The sequence below is a fragment of the Castor canadensis genome, chromosome X (assembly GCF_047511655.1).
Source record: "Castor canadensis chromosome X, mCasCan1.hap1v2, whole genome shotgun sequence".
Lineage (NCBI taxonomy): Eukaryota > Metazoa > Chordata > Mammalia > Rodentia > Castoridae > Castor > Castor canadensis.
Window position 1 is genome coordinate 51,956,050 of NC_133405.1, and position 13,696 is coordinate 51,969,745.

General features: G+C 47.8%; 1 protein-coding gene across 1 annotated transcript; it reads left to right on the forward strand.

Annotated features, from left to right (window-relative positions):
- The first annotated feature begins 2,996 nt into the window (after positions 1 to 2,996).
- LOC109674905 (nuclear RNA export factor 2-like) lies at positions 2,997 to 10,978 on the forward strand. Its single transcript, XM_074062236.1, has 20 exons — positions 2,997 to 3,136; positions 3,359 to 3,512; positions 3,813 to 3,896; positions 4,009 to 4,113; positions 4,235 to 4,315; positions 4,445 to 4,514; positions 4,677 to 4,765; positions 4,886 to 4,993; positions 5,170 to 5,279; positions 6,808 to 6,844; positions 7,246 to 7,314; positions 7,401 to 7,456; positions 7,592 to 7,699; positions 7,824 to 7,882; positions 7,995 to 8,110; positions 8,206 to 8,248; positions 8,802 to 8,874; positions 9,388 to 9,570; positions 10,745 to 10,805; positions 10,934 to 10,978. The coding sequence occupies exons 1-20, from the start codon at positions 3,102 to 3,104 to the stop codon at positions 10,976 to 10,978; spliced, it is 1,686 nt and encodes a 561-aa protein (XP_073918337.1). The 5' UTR covers positions 2,997 to 3,101.
- Positions 10,979 to 13,696: the final 2,718 nt, after the last annotated feature.

Here is a 13,696-nt window from a genome sequence, read left to right on the forward strand (position 1 = left end):
GGGCAAGTATTGATTCCCTTCTTACAGCATTCTCTCCCCTTCATAGCAGGGGTACTGTTGCCATGTACTCGGCAGCATGGCATGATGCAGGCAGAATTCCAAAATGGCACAGCAAGTAGCATAGGAACACACATGGTGTCATAAAGGAGACTGAGTTATTTCTTTGTGGAGCCTGAGAGTGAGAGGCACTAGCTGCTTTGTGATATTCCTGCTATCTCTTGCCTTTGATTCTGGCAGCATAACTGCGAGACGGATTTGCTGAGAGATGCAGGTGTTAAGTAAGTGGATGGGTGCCCACGTGTGTTTTGTCTTCCAAGTCTCAATCCAGCAGGTCCACCTGTGGCTTTTTATCATATGTCCACTGTCCTGTGTGATTCCCAGTAGAGGGCCTTGCCTGAGACTGTAGCTGTTGGCTAGGTCACTTTCACACCTTCCCCTCAGTGGTGTTATTTGTGAAGTAACGTTCATTCTCCACAATGAGTCTGACTCTTTCTGTAGTCTGTATACGGGCCATGTCCCCTGTCACCTACACCTAAGTATTTAATGTTTTCCTTTCGTTTGTGAACTTTGATGAAAATGACCTGGTTTCCTGGCATTGCCCAAGTGTCACCAATAAGTTTCTCTTTTTTTGTTGTTGTTTTTGTTTACCATTATGGACTCATGGTTCTTCAACACATTCATCAACTTCAAGTCCCTGCTGTTGGATTTTGAGCAGAGGAATGGCAAGATTTGACTTGTGCTTTAAAAAACACCACTCTTCCTGCTGTGTTGTAAATAGAGGCTGAGGGAGCAAGTGTAAAAGCAGAGATGCCCATTAGAAGGCAATATAATCCAGGAGATAGGTGTGGGGTAACTTGACCTGGGTGGTAATGGAAGAGGTGAGAAGTAGCCAGACACTGGGTGCATTTTGAATGGGGAGCCAAGAGAATTTCCTGACCCATTGCAGGTGGAGTGTGAGAGAATGAGAGTACTCCTGGCCACGTCCCAGTTTTTGAGGCTGAGCAAGTAGGATGCCTGGGTCAAATGCTTATACTCCCATTTATTTTCTCTTCCAGTGTGTACTCCTGACCAGGGAGTGTCTCAATGTTGTCCCGGGACTCTCCCGACAGTGGGTAACCAGGTGAAAGCAGTAACCCCTCAAGGAGTCATCTGAGGCATGGGCATTTATGGGTACCTTGTGAAGTGTGTAAGAGTGAGCCAGTTTTAATCCATATATGTGTCCATATGTGGAATGATTAATGCACAAAACGTGTAACCCGCAATCTTGGAGAACCTTAATTGTTAGATCCCAAGAAGAAGCTGTTTCCTGGCAGTCTACTTGCCTTTACCCCCAACGCCCCCACAAGTCCCTAATATTACCCTTTCTTGGTGACCAGTTTCAGTTGACCGTGATGAAAAGAAAACACCTTTAATGAGACTACCTAAGGTAGAGAGAATTGAGACTATCATATTTCTGTAGATGCAAAAACAACAAATGAAAAACTCCATTGCAGGTCTTGCCTCCTGGAGAATTAGATATGTCAGTTGAGACGGTGTTGGGGGAGGGAGGTGGGAGGATGGTGTCAAAATGCAAAAACCAATTCCTAGGAGTTGCTGGGTGAGATATAACCACTTTATAAACATTGCTGAGGCTACCTTATCCAATAAAGTAGATGTCAGAGCAAAGAAAATTAACGAGAGACAAAGAGAGGTGTTACATAATGATAAAAGGATCAGTCCACCAGGAAGATAGAGGGATCCTAAGTGAACTTTGAGATGCTCCAAAGAATCTCAAAGTGCATGAGGCAAAGTGCGTGGAGCTAAAGGGAGAAACAGCTAATATCACGGATGGAGATGTGGCCCAGTGGTGTAGTGCTGGCTCATCAGGTGCAAGGTTTGGGGTTCAATCTACAACACAGAGAGAGAGAGAGAGAGAGAGAGAGAGAGTAGGTGTGGGAGTGGGAAAGGGAGAGGGTAGAGAGAGAGAAGAGAGGGAGAGGAGAAGAGAGAGGGGAGAGAGAGAAGAAGGAGGAGGAGGAGGAAGACGGGGGGTGGGGAGGGAGGAAGGGAATGAACATTACACAGTGAGAGTTGATGCCTTCAACAACCCACTCTGTAGAATTACTGGAGAGAAAATCAGGAAGAATATAAAAGATAATATGGAATAAATAGAATACTCCGCCCAGCAACCACAGTGTAAGTGAAATCACGGAGTGTATTTTTTCTGATCATAACAGAATACAAAAAAAAAAAAAAAAGAAAAGAAAAAAGAAAAAAATCACATACAGATGATAGGAAATCTCCAAATGTGAAGAAATTGTAATTGATGATTATCATTCCAGTTTGTGGTTCAGACCCTTGTTACAGAAGAGCTGAGTTTGGGAAGTTTCCTCTGGATAGTCCATGCTCAGTATTGTTGAGGGCACGGGTGGAGAAAAGGGACCAGTTTAGCAGACTATTGCATCAGTCCCGCCTGTCATTAAAGCTTCTACCACCAGGTAAAAGGATGCACAGTTTGCTGATTGCCCACAGAATCAGTTCTGTGCTGATTGAATTTGGAAGGCGTGAAAGAGGTTGGCCTCCCATCTATTGGTATAGTTGTTCGATTAGAGAAGTCTGAGAGAAAGCCAGATTCTGACAACATCCTGGTGTGTGGCTGGTGTCTAGTGTAACCCATAGGCATAAACACCCATGTTCTTTGTAAATCCTGTTCCACTTTTTAATAGGTTCAACATGGTTGCTTCCTCTTTGGAAGATATCTCCCCTGATTCTGCCACCCGTGAGATCAGGCTCTCATGTTTGGACAGGCAGAGGAGTTTGCTTTCTGGGATTTGTGTGATTGGTCCCTTGGGGGCAGGTTGGCATTTTGCCTGCCCTACCATGGTGTTAGCCAGTGATGTGGTCCATGGTAAGTGGACCGTGGGTGTGTCTTTAAACTTGTGTTGTTGTTGTTGTTCCCAATTTCAGAACACAGTGGTGACAGCAGTGTTCTTCAAGGAAGAAAGAGAAGTGGGAGATCTTTCCAGGGTAGTTTTGGCAGGAGGAATGGCCACTACGAGGAGAAGCATAACGGGTACATCCTCCCGCCTTCAAAACTGCAGGAGGATGATGGAAACGTGGAGATGAGGGATGTCCATGAGGACCCCAAAGTCAGATAGTAAGTGACCAGGCAGCCTGGTTTGGATGTAGCAGCCCTTAGGACTGTGCTACTCTTTCACTCTCTCTGGTCATCATCTTCTTTCACTTGGAAAAGAGACGAATGGTAGATGTGGAACACTGGTTGAGCAGTCCTAATTGTAGCCCTGGTATCAGTGAGGGAAGGGTGCTTAGAAGACTATGTTAGCGTTTATGGACACCCCCCCTTCTCTCCCTTCCACAGCAGTCCTTATGCCACCCAATGCAACAAGCAGAGAAGGAAATGGCGTAATGAAGGCAAAATCCATGTTGCTGTGTGGAGGGATACAAACCGTAGAGAGAGAGAGATGGAGCAGGACACTCAAGATGGAGCCATGCAGAGCTGGTTCAAGGTCACAGTGAGTGTCTTGGCAAAGTCTGCAGTAGGTAGAATGTTCTGAAACCTAAGACAAGGACTATCACATTCAGCACTGTAAGCTGGTTACTTGGAGAAGAACTTCTGAATGAAGGGAAAGAAGTTTAGGAAATCCGTATTTGGCACACAAAAAGGAACCATGTCAGTGGTCCCGTTAGAAGTTCTTTAAAGCCAGCTAGAAGGTCGGGAAAGAACACTTGGTTGGGGCTGTTCTCCATCCTAATTCCATGCTCTCTCTTTTCTTTGTTTCTCTTCTCTCCTATCCCTTCTTTTTCCTCCTTAGATCCCCTTTGGGAGAAAGTATGACAAGACATGGCTAATGAATTCAATTCAGAGACATTGCATTGTGCCCTTCACCCCCATCGAAGTAAGAGGGGATGGTGAAGCAGGATGAGTGGGCACAGGGGAGGGGGAGAGGCCAGGCTCAGCAGGGGCCATTGGCCTCTAACACCGTCGTTTCTGCCTTCCACTGTCTGTAGTTCCACTATGACAAAAATCGGGCCCGGTTCTTTGTCCAGGATGCTAGGGCTGCCTCTGCATTGAAGGATGTCAGCTACCGGATTTGTAATGAAGAGGGCCGAAAGGTGTGTGCTGGAGGCATTCATTCTCTGTACCTAGTCATGGGGTGGGAGGACAGGCCAGTGGCTGGTTGCCATCTTTGGGATTAGAGTTCCTGCTACTTAACCTGACCTCTGCTTCCTGCAGATACTTCTCATTGTCAATCCTTCTTCTATACCTTACTCTGTGCAGAATAAGTTCACAGCAGAACAAATGGAGCAGCTAAAGGTAATGGAAACTGAAATCACGTTGTGTGCCCATGTCCCAGACCCATCTCTCCTTCCCCCACTCCCTGAGGTTTCTGTCACCATGACCCCCTGCAGCTCAGAGCCATTCTCTCCATCTCTGTCTGTGCAGCTGACCATGAAAAAACGATATGATGTCTCCCAGCAATCCCTGGACCTCCAGAAGCTCCGCTTTGACCCAGGTATGGCTGACCATGGTAATTTTGGGGCATGTCAGGGCATAGGGGGTCTGCCTGGGAGAAAGACCAGTTACAGACAGCAACTTGGTGGAGGGGTCATTGCTGGCACTGGTCCAGCAAGATCCCTCTCAGCCTTCTGATTTCCCCTCTCTTGGATTCCCGAAGACTTGAAGGGCCAAAAAATTGACATGGTCCTGAATCGAAGATACTGCATGTTTGCCACTCTGCAGATCATTCAAAGGAATTTCCCTGAGGTGAGGCCTTAGTCCCAGTGCTGGTGCTTGAATATCGGGATGGAAGGGATGGGGTGCAGGGCGGCTTTGTCTCTGAGGCTCTCGGTAGCACCCATTGCTCTAACTCTTCCTGCCCAAAAGCTGTCATCCTTGAACTTGTGCAACAACAAACTGTATGGGCTGGATGGCCTGTCCGATGTGGTAGAGAAGGCTCCCCAAGTCAAGATCCTGAACCTCTCCAAAAACCAGGTGAGAAGGGGGAACCACCTGAAATTTGGGTTGAGGGCAGGTGATGGTGCACACCGGGGTGATGGCACGAGGCAGACAAAGGTACCTGAGGGTGAGGGTGGGGACGTTGAGTGCAGGCCCCAGGTGTCTCTCTTTCCCCGGGACTCCTTTACTGGTTCCCTCCCGGTCTTTCTTAGCTGAAGTCGGCCTTGGAATTGAACAAGCTGAAAGGGATGAAGCTGGAAGAGCTGTGGTTAGAAGGGAACCCCTTTTGCAGGATCTTCCTGGACCAATCTGTCTATGTAAGGTAGATAATGCCTAGTAATAATGCCCGTCCACTCTCCTGATCCTGAGGCCCCCGGGAGCCTGAGATGCCCCTGATGGACCCCCTCTAAGGGAGGAGGCAGCCATGGTCCTCTGGGAGGACCACAGGCCCCGCCCTCTTACCGTTTTGGGTCCTCAGCCATGCTCACAGGTATCCTTTCCTTCTGACCTGCCCCACATTTCACCTGAGGTGGGTTTCCCACCTCTGCGCATGCGGCCTCCTCCAGCATGCCCTCCTGTGCCTCTCACAGATGGGGCTGGCCTTCCTCCCCTGTCCTGAGAAGGGCCTTATTTCCTGTCCCCCAAAATTTCTCCCCCTGTGCCCGCCGTCTCAGGGTGGCATAGAGGCTGTGCTGCCCCATGCTGAGGGCCTCAGCCCTGATTGGCTGTTTTTATGACATCCGTTGCTGTGGGTCATTGCTGGGGGCTCTGCCATCCTTGGGGAGAAACCTGGGTTCCCTGGACCAAAGATTCAGAAGTGGGCCACCACCGGTGAGCAGAGGGCTTCTGGAAACAGGAGCAGAAGGCAGAGGGCAGAGAAGGCTGAGAACAGAAAAGCAGGCCTCTCGGGGACACTGCCCCTCACTCCCTCCACATCACATCGACCTCCCTGGTCCCTCAGAGGAGCCCTGGAGAGCCAGAGAGAAGTATGATTCCTTGGGCAAGGCCCTCACACACACAGGCGCAGGTGCACAGGGAGCTGTACTCAGGGGAGAAATCAGTGACCGTAAGAGAGGCCACAGACTTTCCATCCCATGCTGAGCTGGGGCCTGACCCTTCACTCCTTCTGGTCCCAGGGGATGGCTCTTGCCCCCAGGGAAGCTCCATTTCCCATGCCCAGCTCAGACTCTGCTCACACTGGGGACAAAGGCCTGCATCCAGTGGAGCCCAGCCCAACTGGTGTATGTTATCATTCCTGCCTCAGGACCCAGGACTAGAAAGGGTGGGTGGGAGGTGAAGGAGAGGACTATAGCAAGGGAGTCATACTCTTCTTTGTTCCCCTCTTTCCTCCAGCATCAGGGTGAGTAGAGCCTCTTACTCCTCCCTTTGTGTTTCTTCCTCTTTCTCTTTTGTCTCTAGTTTCCTGTGCCCCCCCCCCCAATTTCTCCCTACCCTACATTTTCTCTCTTTCTGTTGCCATCCTCCTGCCTTGCCCTCCCTGGCCTCCTGGGCCTTGCCTAACTCACCTCACTATCCCGGCATCCCAGGAGACATGGAAAGGCCTGGCTTTGGGTACTCAGAGAGGTGGCAGAGCCCTGGGCTCCCACCACCCTATTCCCTGCTCTCTCCAGCCCTTCCATGGAGGGGTTGGGAGGCACAGGGAAGGAAATCCTGGAACCTGGGCCCCCACTGGGGTTTCTTGTGGCCCTGCTGAAGGAGGTCAGGGCAGTGTAGGTGAGGGCTACCGAAGGGGAAGGAGAGGGAAGAGAGCAAGAGGGAGAGCCACTGTGAGAAAGGCTGGGCAACCCTGAAATGTCAATCGTGCCTTTTGGTTTTTGGTGTCTGGACAGTGCCATCCGGGATTGTTTCCCCACGTTGTTACGCCTGGTAAGTACCTACCTTTGTCACAGTCTCCTCCTCCTCACATACGTGACCTCCTCACCTGCCCCCAAGAAGCCCTTTGTTTCTTGCCTAGCTTGCATGTTTGCGTCAGACCGTCATCCATTGTAGATGATGCAGGTTCCTGAAAAAGACACGAATGTTCTTTCTGGCAAACGTCCTTAAGCACTCTCCCACAGAGACTCACAGGCCCGCAAAGGTTGCATATAACAGTAGAGAGTTCCAGGGCTCTGCCATGCAGACCCCTGCTGTAATCTCGCCTGTGGTAGTTCCACGGCCATTTCACACCTGGCCTCTGGGCTTTGCTCTCCCTTGGGCCTCCTCATCTCCTGGGTCACCCAGTGCCAATTCCATGGTCTACACTGCTAACTTCCTCTTCCCTTCCTTAGGATGGCCAGGAGTTATCCCCACCAGTTGCCATTGACATCGATGCTCCTGTGTTAATAAATCCCTACAAGGTGAGACAGAAGGACCAAGAGAGATTTGTGGTGTTCTGCGGAGGCATTATCAGCCCCATAATCTAAATAATGACGTTTTATTCCAGGAAGGGTATGGGGGATCTGAGTCCCTAAAGAATATAGTTCTGCGATTCCTGCAAGAGTAAGTGCCCCTGAGACCAAGAGGAAGGGGAGAGCTGGGGTGGACTAGGCTGCCTTAGCACTGGCCTATTCATAGATTTTTCTGGTCTCATTTGGGGCACAGACCTGTCCTCTTCCACCCATCCCACCCCTGCAGGTATTACTTGACCTATGACTATGGAGATCGACGGAGTCTCCTCAGTGTTTACCACGATGAGGCCTGCTTCTCATTGACCATTCCCCTCAATCCCAGCGATCCAGACCCGTGAGTATCTCAGCTCAGACTCTTGTCTGGAGCAGTGTGCCCCACCCCACCAGCAGGCACAGGTGAGCTCTTGGGATACCCGCACAGTCTGGACCACAGCCTCTTGTTCCCCTTTTTCTCCTAGGAACAGCTTGTGTGACTACTTCAAGCACAGCAGGAATATGAAGAATCTCAAGGATTCCTGTGTGTGATGGAGAAGACTGGGCAGGGAAATGGAGTGTGAAGGGGGCAATCACGGGGGCCCAAGGCCAGGGTGTGTCAGCCCCCTCATCTTTGTTTCTCTTCCCTTCTACAGTCTTGCAGGAGCAGCTGCTGAAGCACAAGAAACTTGATATTGTGGACTCCCTCAGTGTATTGCCCAAAACTCAGCATGACTTCAGTTCCTTTTTCATGGACATGTGGCTCCAGATGGTGAGCACTTGCTTCTTCCCTGGGACAGGCTCAGAAAGCTAGAGTTGGGTAAGAGGTTAAGCAGGATCCTGAGCTCTTGTGTTCTTCCCTTTCAGGAAACGATGCTCTGCTTTTCTGTCAATGGGGTGTTCAAGGAAGGTGAGTCTCTGTAGAATCCCTCTCCAGATCCTCTGGTGCTCCCTCCCCCCAAATCTCTCCCAGCTTCCCTGATTCTAGTGCCTTTCCTTCTGATTGTTCCACCTCTGTTCTGCTGCCCGCACTGTGCCCACAAACCATCCCGGTCTGACTTAGGCCCTTGTCTGTCTGCCCCATAGCTCAGGTGTTAGGAACGCAGGCTGTGGGGTTTGATGGCTCTCACCCCGGTTCCATACTCTGTGATCTTGGACCAGTTATTTAACCTCTCCATTTCCCCATTTACAAAGTGAGGCTAATAATACCCAATCTCTTGTACCACTGTGGAATTCGATGAAGTGAGCATTTGAAGTGATTTTCACAGGACCCAACATAATGACGGGGAACCAATCACTGGGGTTGGATTATTTCTATTGTTGCCCTCAAATTACCACCATGCCCTCCTGTGCCCAATTATCTGTGTCTGGCCCCCTGCGGTATAAGACTCTGAGTGGGAAATGCAGCTTGAGCATGTAAAGCATGTGCAACTCTAAGGACGTATTGTTTGTTGTCCTTGAAGTGGAAGGAAAGTCCCAGGGATGTGTTCGTGCCTTCACGCGGACCTTCATTGCTACCCCTGGCAGCAATTCAAGGTAAGTACTGTGCTGTGGGTGGAAACCCCAATCCCAGTCTGGGGCCAGTGGTGTGTGAATGTGGTGATGTTGTCCTCGGGGTATTCTCAGTATTGTGGAAGGTCAGCAGGTATATCCAAGTGGTTAAGAGGAAGGAGCTCTGGAGTTGGAATACCAGTTTTCCTTGACAGCAGCACACTCACTGCCTGTCACCTTGGTCAAATTACTTGACCTCTCTGTGAGTCAGTCTTCTTCTGAAAACGAGGATAAGAGTATCCACGTGTCCTCACGTTGTTGGGTAGGATAAATGCATGTAAAGCATGTGTAGATTAAATCTACAAATCCAGTGAAACTGATAGACAATCTCTCCCAAAGTGGAACTTCCGGGTCCCAGCCAAGGAATCTAGAAGGCAGGTAAAATAGGGATACAAAAGGAACTCAGTTGCTGAGTGGCGGTGGTTAAAAAGGATCCTGTTTTTGGTTGTGGGGAGTTGTCTTCCTGCCCAGTCATTCCAGGGACTGTTTTTCCTACAGTCTATGCATCGTGAATGACCAGCTGTTTGTGAGGAACGCCAACCCTGATGAGATCCGGAGAGTTTGCCCCATCCCGTTGCCCACAATCTGCTCCAGCTCCAAGCCCACCCTCTCTCAAGAGCAGCAGCAAATGGTGCAGGCTTTTTCCGTCCAGTCTGGGATGAAAGTCGAGTGGTCCCAGAAGTGAGTGCTGGTATACGTGTGAGAGGAGGTGGGGCGGGGTGGGGGGCGTGCAGGTGAGACAGCTGGAAGATGAATGACGAAAACTCACAGGAGATTTAGGAAAAATAACTGGGCAGATATTTTGTTTCCCTGAAAAAGGGGCCCATGAAAAAAATGTCATACTGTTATACCGGTGCATGTGCAGAATTTTAAAAATCGTATAATGCTCAAATGACATTACCTTCTGTATGGAGAATCCAAAAGAATCTATCAAACAAACCAAGAGAAACTAATAAACAAGTTCAGCAAGGTTGTAGAATATAAGAGCAATGTACAAAATCATACATGTTTCCACGAACTTGCTATGAACAACCCGAAAATGAATTTAAGAAATCAAGTCCATTTATAATAGCATCAAAAAGAGTAAGACACTTAGGAACAAATGTAGCAAAAGAAGCTCAAATCTCATACTCTGCAAAAAAATGTGATTGAAAACAAAAAGATTGAAGAAGACCTAAGTAAATGGAAAAACATCTCATGTTCATGGATGAACCTTGAAAACATTGTGCCAAGTGAAAGAAGCCAGTCACAAATGATGGCAGGTCTTAGGATTCCCTTTATATGAAATGTCCAGAATAGGCAGGTCCACAGAGACTGAAATCAGAGTGGAGGTTCCAGGGTCTGTGATCACTGGGGAGTGATCTCTGATAGCTATGGGTTTTCTTTTTGAGGTGATAAAAATGTTTTGGAATTAGATAGGTGGGGTGGTTGTACAATCTTGTGTCTATACTAGAAAACCACTGAGTTGTATGCCTTCAGATAGTAAATGTGATGTGTGTCTTATATTTCAACTTAAAATTGATTGGGAAATTTTTATTTCTGAATTTCCTTTTGTTATTTTCTTGAGCATCTTTTTGAAAATCAGTGCATTTTTAAGCTCCTTCACTGTTTTGAACACCTCTGTTCTTCTGCTTTGGATTTGACTATGCATGAATGTCAGTGACAGACGTTTTGGTTTCCACAAGGTCTTTCTTCTTCATTACGATGGTGCTCATCCTGGCCATGTGTCCCAGCAAATGAGTAGCACAGGTTAAGTGGTGATTAGTGCTTAACCTGTGTTAGTAATGGAGATCACCCGATTAGTGCTTCTGTCCTGTGTTAGTAATGGAGATCACCTGTTCTTCTCCCACCACAGGTGCCTTGAGGACAATGAATGGAACTACACCAGAGCAGGTCAGATCTTCACTACGCTCCAGGTGAGGTCTGGGAATCAAGTGGGTGAAAGATGGGTGTCTCTGGGGCTTTGGGAAAATGGAAGCCGGGTGGGCTGGGGATGGAACTCGGGGCAACCGGCTCTTCTCACATCCCAATTCCTTCCCTCCAGACTGAGGGCAAGATCCCAGAGGAGGCCTTCACAAAAATGCCCTAAGAGGAGCCCTTGGATGCCATCTTCCTCTTCATCCACATCATCGTTTCTCTGAAATGAACTTAAGGCCATGCCCATGACTGGGGTTGGAGGCTGGGCTGACCAAGAATCCAAAGTTAACTTGTAGGCCATGTAACATAGCCACCCAAAGGGCCAATTGTTCTGTGTATTTTCCCCCCACTGAAGATGCCTGTTTATTTTTATAATAAAGAGGATATTGCACATTGCACGTTGTGTCCTGGGTTGTGCTTATCCTGCCCCAACGATGAGCCAGCAGGGCCAGGACTGAAACCCCTGCGCACCTCTACTCCAACCCCATTCATGTCTGGCTGTGTGTGTAAGCAGATCCATCAAACTTGCCTCCATGGCTACTTTGTGAATACATTCCCGTGAGAAAGGATACATGATTAGCCTTTGGAGACCATGTGACTCTGTTGGATGCTCTACCTAGAGGCCTGCAGAAGCAGGCATGTGACCTGGCACAAGACAGGCTTCAAAGCCAGGCGCTGCTGGCTCACGCCTGTAATCCTAGCTACTCAGGAGGCAGCGATCAGAAGGATCTCGGTTTGAAGCCAGCCCGGGCAGACAGTTCATGAGACTTATCTCGAAAATACCCAACACAAAACAGGACTCGTGGAGTGGCTCATGTGGTAGAGCACTTGCTTAGCCAGCATGAGGCTCTGAGTTCAAACCCCAGTTACCCCCCCTCCACACACACACACACACACACACACACACACACAAAGGAGCTTCCCAAGGGATGACTGCTGGCTAGTGAGGGCTGTGGGAGAGAGAGGGAAAGTGGGGGCTCACATCTTTTACTTCTCATTCCTAATCATTTGAACGTTTTCATAAACCATACCATGATCCTTTTGTGATTTGCACAAAGCTGGATGGGGAATGGGCCTTTTCACAGATGTCCTCATGCATCCACCTTTCTCTCCAACCACCGTCCCACCCCCTCACCTTCTTCAATGTGCTGTGCATGGAGCACTACATTAGTGCTAGTGCCTGTCAGGTGAGAGGGATTCAGTCTGTCTGGCCCATGCATTCTTCACAGAGCTGACATCGGATGCTCCATGTGCATGTTCTTGAGGAAAGGTTTCAGCCAACTACTTTTACTTCCAAACAACAGTAATAGCCAAATGAATCATGTCAACCTATACCTGTTGGTAATTAAGAGAACAGAAATGAATGGCAGTAGACATATGTAAAATTGCTCAACTACACTAAAAATTAAAGAAATGGAAAAGATTAGGGCATCGTTCATCTTGCCTGTTTTCCTTGCTCCCTGGGAGGAGTCACTAGGAGGCTCACAGTCCAGGCTGGCCCTGGTCAAAAATGTGAAACCCCGTCTGAAAAGTAAAGTAGAAGAGGGTTGGGGACATGGCTCAAGTGGTAGAGCTCTTGCCTAGCAAGTGCAAGTTCAAACCCCAGTATCACCAAGAAAATATAATTGAAAGTACTGAAATATACAAGTAAATACATAAGCAAGGTACTGAACAAAATGTACAACATGACCTGATTTTTGAAAAACCTATTTTCTTAAGAATATGCACGTCGTATTTTAAAATATAAACAAGCCTTGACAAATGTGGAGAATATTTCAACATCGGTTGAGTGCTTATCTTGTGGCAGGATACAGTTCAATGTCTCTTTCAATTTCTCCAGAGTTCAAATTCTCCCAAAATTAATGAACCAATAAAGCAATGGGCAAGTGAACTAAACAGAACTTTCTCAAAAGAAGAAATTCAAATGGTCAAAAAACACATGAAAAAATGCTCACCATCTCTAGCAATAAAGGAAATGCAAATTAAAACCACACTAAGATTCCACCTCACCCCTGTTAGAATAGCCATGATTAGCAACACCACTAACAACAGGTGTTGGCGAGGATTCGGGGAAAAAGGAACCCTCTTACACTGCTGGTGGGAATGTCAACTAGTACAACCACTCTGGAAAAAAATTTGGAGGCTACTTAAAAAGCTAAACATTGATCTGCCATTTGATCCAGCAATACCACTCTTGGGGATATACCCAAAAGACTGACACAGGTTACTCCAGAGGCACCTGCACACCCATGTTTATTGTGGCACTGTTCGCAATAGCCAAGTTATGGAAACAGCCAAGATGCCCCCCTACTGACGAATGGATTAAGAAAATGTGGTATTTATACACAATGGAATTTTATGCAGCCATGAAGAAGAACGAAATGTTATCATTCGCTGGTAAATGGATGGAATTGGAGAACATCATTCTGAGTGAGGTTAGCCTGGCCCGAAAGACCAAAAATCATATGTTCTCCCTCATATGCGGACATTGGATCAAGGGCAAACACAACAAGGGGATTGGACTTTGATCACATGATAAAGCGAGAGCACACAAGGGAGGTTTGAGGTTTGCTTGTTTTGGGTTTTGCTTGCTCTTGTTTTTCTAGGTGTTTGAGATGGAGCATTAGGTCATTGATTTGAGATCTTTCTGTCCTTTTAATGTATGCACTCATGGCTATAAACTTTCCTCTTAGGACTGACTTTGCTGTGTCCCATAGGTTCCGGTAGGTCATGTTTTCATTTTCATTAACTTCCAGGAACCTTTTAATTTCCTCTTTTATTTCTTCGATGACCCACTGATCTTTGAGCAATGTGTTGTTCAGCTTCCAATTGTTTGCATGTGTTTTACTGTTGTTTTTGTTGTTGGTTTCTAGTTTTAATGCATTGTGAT

Bases quoted from the DNA above. Each gene is read 5' to 3' on its own strand.
- LOC109674905 (XM_074062236.1), top strand. From the start codon at position 3,102: ATGAGGGATGTCCATGAGGACCCCAAAGTCAGATA. The intron at 3,513-3,812 runs GTGAGTGTCTTG...TTTCCTCCTTAG, and splicing joins AGAGCTGGTTCAAGGTCACA to ATCCCCTTTGGGAGAAAGTA. The intron at 9,571-10,744 runs GTGAGTGCTGGT...CTCCCACCACAG, and splicing joins AAAGTCGAGTGGTCCCAGAA to GTGCCTTGAGGACAATGAAT.